Source organism: Heptranchias perlo, unplaced genomic scaffold (assembly GCF_035084215.1).
Source record: "Heptranchias perlo isolate sHepPer1 unplaced genomic scaffold, sHepPer1.hap1 HAP1_SCAFFOLD_73, whole genome shotgun sequence".
NCBI classification, from domain to species: domain Eukaryota; kingdom Metazoa; phylum Chordata; class Chondrichthyes; order Hexanchiformes; family Hexanchidae; genus Heptranchias; species Heptranchias perlo.
The window spans coordinates 1210786-1216870 of NW_027139761.1; the positions used below are offsets into that span (position 1 = coordinate 1210786).

Below are 6085 nucleotides of genomic sequence, written 5' to 3' on the forward strand. Positions count from 1 at the left end.
TCTGTCATTCTCTGGTACTGTGTGTGAGTGTGAGATTAATTCTGTATCTGTCAGTCTCTGATACTGTGTGTGAGTGTGGGATTCATTCTATATCTGTCAGTAGTGTGTGTGAGTTTGCGATTCACTCCATATGGTAAGTCTCTGATACTGTGTGAGTTTAGGATTTAATCTGTGCCTGTCAGTGTCCAGTGCTGTATGTAGGTGTTGAATTAATTCTATATATTCAGTCTCTCATACTGTGTTTGAGTGTGGGATTCATTCTCTATCTGTCCCTCTCTGAGTGTGGGATTCATTCTGTATCTGTCACTCTCTGGTACTCGATGTGAGTGTTGGATAGATTCTGTATATAAAGTCTCCAGTACTGTCTGTAGGTGTTGAATTCATTCTAAATTTACAGTTTCTCATACTGTATGTTAGTGTGGGATTCTTTCTGTATCTCTCAGACTCTGGTACCATACATGAGTGTGGGATTCATTCTGTATCTGTCATTTGTGTTATGATACATGAGTGTGGGATTCACTCTGTATCTGACAGTCTCTAGTACTGTATGTGAGTTTGGCATTCACTCTGCATCTGTGAGTGTTGGATTCATTCTGTGTCTGTGTCTCTGGTACTTTATCTGAGTGTGAGATTCATTCTTATCTGTATGTAATTATTCGCAGCTTACATTATGTCATTCAATACTGTAACTTTTATATTTTAATGTTTAAATAGTTATTCTCATTATTTAATTGGTAAATATGGATACACTTTAGGATTGGATGCTGTAGGCTTTAATCAGATAATTTGTGTGCTTTTTGGACAACTATTAAATCTGTATCTCTGTGAGTAATGTTGTGAATGGTAATGTATCTTTCAAACTGATATGGTGACATTTTTGAATTGGTATGTAATGTGTAGCTCAGTCTGTAGAAATGGAATTAATTCTGTAACTTTCAGCCTAATATTGTATGAGATTTTTGGACTGCATTAATAGTATTGATACTCTTTCTTTAACTCTCATACTATGAGTGCATTCTGAACTGGAATCCAATTTGTTTCTCAGGTTTACGATATTTCAGTATTTCTCAATCGATACTCTACGTGAGTTTTGGATTTGTATGCAATTTGTAGCAAATGGTGCACTTTATGAATGGATATTGCATGTATTAAATCATGTGTGTGAGTTCTGGGATAGTATTCAATTGGAATCTCGGGTACATTATTGGGATTCATTCTGTCTCTTTCAATCGGATACGATGTGTGATTTCTCTCTGGTATTTAATTCATAGCTATGTTGCCCTATTGTGAGATTGACAAAGTGCCTTTCACTCTGAGAGTGTAATTTTGGACTGGGATTTTTGTATCTGCCTGTCAGCGGGACAGAGTTCGGGGGAAATGGAACAGTGTCTGCCTCACCTGCTCTGTTTGAATGTTGGATTGAAAGTGTGTCTCTGGAACTTGGGATCAGTGTGGGACTGACTACTTCTGCTGTCTGAGACTGTGGAACTGATGACCTGTCTGTGTCTCTGTGCTCTGTCGGTGATAATGTACCTACTGTGTGTGAGAAGGAGCTGGCTGCATAGTTCCTTGTGCCTCGGGTGGAGGAAACATCACATTCATTCTGGATCATTCAAGTATTCGCCTGTAGGAAGAAAAATGATCTGTTGTCACTCAAGAAACGGTTTAATATCTCTGCTAATGATCATTTTGAATATCCACAAATGAAAACCAGTGATACAAAGTGTCAGTGTCTGACTCCACTGCAGTACTGCAGCACTCAGCTTCTGCATACCAGGTGTGTTGGGCTGTTTTACAACAATTTAGTGACATCCAGACACAACCCAACCCCTGCACTGATCCATGAGTGGGACTACCCGATGGGGCAGGGACCTTTGTCCAGGTCAGGTTTCTAATCCCCTCTCCCATGGGACTAACCGTTCAACCCAAACATAACAGCGGCTGTTTAAAATGTGTCCTTCACACTTCTCACCTGGTGCCTGCAATAGGTGTTCTTTGTATAACTCCCCACATCCTTACTGTCCGGCTCTTCACTGTCCAATAACAATAAAAAGGGTGAGACTGGAACTAAACCAGGGCCATTCACTATTGGTTTGGGGAGAGAAAGCAGCAATGATTTTAACAGCAGGTTCTTCCCATTCTCTCTCCCTTCCCCTGGACACACCCTGGACACACACAGCCCGAGAATGACCTCTCCCTTCCCCCCTCTCACTCCATGTTCCGGGACCAGTTCCTGATCCACTCCGCCTCTTACAAACAGCCCCCGGACTCCCCTTGCCCTTCCCCCGGAATCACTGCCGATCTCTGAGCCCATCTGCGGACACGGTCCCGGAGCGATGAGCTGCTGTAACGAGGCTGCTCTTTGCTCCCTTGCCCCGGGGACCGTGATCTCTCCATTCCCGGCTGTTTTAAACCATCTTCTTCCGCTCACTAAGGGAATGGCGCCCACAGGCCTTGATGGGGGAGCGCAGCGCGCATGCGCTCTTCTGCTCACCAGCAACCAGCGCTGGGGGCGGGGCTGAGACACGCATGCGCAGATATCTGGTTTAATTCCCAAGACAAAAATCGATGGAAACTTCCCCCAATTGGAATTTTTCCGAGTCTGAGCAAAGGAAGTGGGTCTGGGGGAAAGGTCAGAGGGAATGGGGTCCACAAGCAATGCAGGAACAGGCACCAGAATGGGAAACAGATAGGATTCCACCAGTGCCCAACGCTGGAATCCAGACTGACTTTACAATCTCCAACTATTAAAGTGGATGTTTCCTTCCCTGCTGTTTCTCTCGGTGTCTTTTGATGGTAAAGGGGCTTTCATAGATAAATTGGGCGGTTGTGGAACGAGCCAAAGGATCCTGTTCATTAATGGCCCCTATAATGTGTGACTCCGAAACTGGAGGGAGGATTTCTCAAACCAATCCTGGAGAAACGCCGGAGGAAAGTAGGAGTCGGTGTATTTGCTGGGACCGTGTAGGATTAATATCAGGCAGCAACAGTCCCAATTTATTTCAATCGGAGTGAAACTCTCGATCACTGAGAGTAATATCGAACAGCTCTGAGCTGTAAAACTGCAGATAGTAGAACAGGCATTAGAGGGTTAAATGTGACCCATTGTTTCTGTCACTTTCTGCACTGTCCCTGAGTGTGGGATTATTAGTGTTTCTGTCCCTTGTACAACATCAGTGAGAGATGAGATTGCATGTTCTGTCTCTCCAACGCGATCTTTCTGGATAAAACGGAACTTTACCGGTCAGTGTGGAACTAATACTGTTAACGTCTGTCTGGCACTGTGTCTCACCGCTCTCTCTGTCTCTCTCACCGTGTTTGCCTCCCTCTCTCTCTCTGGTGCTGTATATGAAGGTGGATACTGCTATTGAGCGTGATTTGGACACAGATAGGAAGTGTAAGACTGATACTGTCTCTCTCTCTCTCTCTCTCTCTCTCTATTGCTGTACATGAAGGTGGGATACTGTCTGATATAAAACAGAGAGAATGAGATGTCCGGGCCGGGCCACACTGTTACTGGGGATTTGTTCGGCTTCAGTCCCAGTTCATGCTCATTATCTTTTCACAGATTCAGGGCAAGTGTCTTTGTGAGACGGTAACACTGGCGAAGCTACTTTTATTCACTACTTTTAGTAATTTGTCTATCTGTATCCCTCGATCGCTTTGCTGCTCTATCCCATTTATTCTGTTATTATCCAAGCAGTATGTGAGCTCCTTATTTTTCAATCTGCAAGTTTATTAATGTCCTCTTGCATTTTGATGCATTATTCCTTTGTATTAACTGTACCCCTCAATATTGTGTCATCGTCAAATTTTGAAATGTTACTTCCAATTCCCGAATCCAAATCGTTAATGTTAATTGTGAACAGCAGTGGTCCCCGCACTGATCCCTGTGTTAAACCAATTCCCACTTTTTGCCACTCTAAGCAGCGACCCGTAACCCGTATTCTCTGTTTTCTGTTTTGTCGCCAGCTTGCTGTCTATTCCGCTACCTGTCCCCTGACTCCACGTGCACTGAACTTTGCCATGAGTCTACAATGCGGTACCTTATAAAAGGCCTACTGAAAATCCAAATGTATTACATCGACCAGGTTACCCTCATTTGCACTTTCTGTTAATTATTCAAAGGATTTAATAAGATTGGTCCTGCCTTTGTCCTGTTAGTCGATTAAATCTTGGCCGCTTTACTTGCTCTTGGTACTCCCAGCGCTTTTCTTCGGCAGCAGCACGGCCTGGATATCAGGCAGCACCCCGCCCTGAGCGATGGTCACCCGTCCCAGCAGCTTGTTGAGCTCCTCGTCGTTGCGGATGGCCAGCTGCAGGCGTCTGCGGATGATTCGGGTCTTCTTGTTGTCCCGGGCCGCGTTGCCGGCCAGCTCGAGGATTTCAGCCGTCAGATACTCGAGCACAGCAGCCAGATAGACCGGGGCTCAGGCACCCACACGTTCAGCGTAGTTGCCCTTTCGCAGAAGCCTGTGAACACGGCCCACAGGGAACTGCAGTCCGGCCCGGGATGAACGAGACTTGGACTTGGACCGAGCTTTACAGCCGGTTTTTCCTCTTCCAGACATTTCCACAATCTCACAAATACTTTCACACAGAATAAAGAAATCCTCCAGCACTCGCCCGACTTATACCTTCTGGGGGAATACAGTGGGGGCATTTGTGATGTGTCTCTCTCAGAGTGTTTACACTGCCCGCTCACCCTCACTGATAACCTATCTTTCAACTGTTGTAATATTGTCCTTTAGCAATATTGCTGCTCCTCCTCCTTTCCCTATTTCCTTGTCCTTTCTAAAGATCTTATAGACTTGAATATTAAGCTGCCATTCGTGCCCAGTTGGTAGTCAGGACCCCGTAATCATGTAATGTAATTATTTAACCTCACTGAATGGGTAATGCGGCCGATATAAGGTGAAGAATTACTGGCTGTTGTGTTGTTTCCATTGATTGGGGGTTGGCGACATCTACTGGTCGAAAACGGGAACTGCAAAAGAGCGAGAAAGGATCGGTCAGAAACCAGTTGAAATGAAGAACAAAATGCAACAGCCTACAGTGTCTGTTCAGGATCTGATGTTTAGGAACTATTTTAGTGCGCTCAATTGTCAGCGATGGTGGTATAGTGGTGAGCATAGCTGCCTTCCAAGCAGTTGACCCGGGTTCGATTCCCGGCCATCGCAATTAAGTGTTCTTATGAGTTTATTTCCTTCAGAAACTGGAAGTTTGCAATCGAATTTGATGCAGTTCAGTTGGACATTGGGCGTCATTTTAGCACCCGCCATCGGGTGCGTTCCTGGTCGGGGGGGGGGTTCCGAAAATCGGAGAATCCCGGCGCGTGACCGGAGCCCGCCCCGAACCCGCGCACTTCCGGGTTCCCCGCTGACGCGCCGGCGTGCGCGCGCAGCCCCCGCTGGTGGGAATCCCGCAGGCAATTAAAGCCAGCGGGATGCCACTTGAAAGTATTTATTTAGGTATTTCAGGTCATTAACTGACCTGATTAAGGGATTATGTGAGGAGGGGTGGGATTCAAGAGCAAACTGGGACTGTTTCCCACACTGGGGGAAACACTCCCAGGTCAAATGGACGTGTTGCAGCTGTCAGCCTGTGGCAGCTGCAAAGGTCTATTTGACAGGTGGTGGTGGGAGACCCTCACCCATTGCAGGAGGCCACTCTGTCACTTGGGACAAAGTTTGGCCTCCACCACCCTCCTCCTGATGGTCGAAGTCACCAACCCGCACACTTACGCCGGGGTCCGCAGACATGTACCTACATTGCGGACCCCCTCAGATGTACATCTTACGGATGGGGGCCGCCGTAGCTGCAGTCTTGACCTCCTCGGAGGGTGAACAGCATCACCAGCCTCACTAGCCTCGCCATCCACGCCGTCCACCTCTGACACGTGGAGCTCCACAACAGAGTGCTGTGACACATCCACCTGTACAGCAGGAGGGAGGGCTACCGCAGAGAAATGCGTCGCAGAGGGCACTATCCTCGCCACAGGGTCCACAGACCGAGGCTCAGCCTCCTGGACCTCTCTGAGCAGCAGTGCACACGGAGGCTCAGAGTCACTCGACATGTAGTCGTG

General features: G+C 46.9%; 1 protein-coding gene and 1 non-coding gene across 2 annotated transcripts; one reads left to right on the plus strand and one right to left on the minus strand.

Moving 5' to 3' along the window:
- Positions 1-4184: 4184 nt before the first annotated feature.
- Positions 4185-4571, minus strand: LOC137318779 (histone H2A type 1-C-like). The gene is made up of 2 exons (XM_067981429.1): positions 4443-4571; positions 4185-4400 (listed from the first exon to the last, which is right to left on the minus strand). The coding sequence occupies exons 1-2, from the start codon at positions 4569-4571 to the stop codon at positions 4185-4187; spliced, it is 345 nt and encodes a 114-aa protein (XP_067837530.1).
- Positions 4572-5108: 537 nt separating this feature from the next.
- On the plus strand, positions 5109-5180 carry trnag-ucc (transfer RNA glycine (anticodon UCC)). The gene has a single exon. It is a non-coding gene; the product is annotated as a tRNA-Gly (tRNA).
- The last annotated feature ends 905 nt before the right edge of the window (positions 5181-6085 follow it).

Excerpts from the sequence above, each read along its gene's own strand:
- LOC137318779 (XM_067981429.1), bottom strand. The coding sequence starts at position 4,571 with ATGTCTGGAAGAGGAAAAACCGGCTGTAAAGCTCGGTCCAAGTCCAAG. Across the intron at positions 4,401-4,442 it reads AGGGCAACTACGCTGAACGT|TATCTGACGGCTGAAATCCT; the intron begins GTGGGTGCCTGA and ends GCTGTGCTCGAG.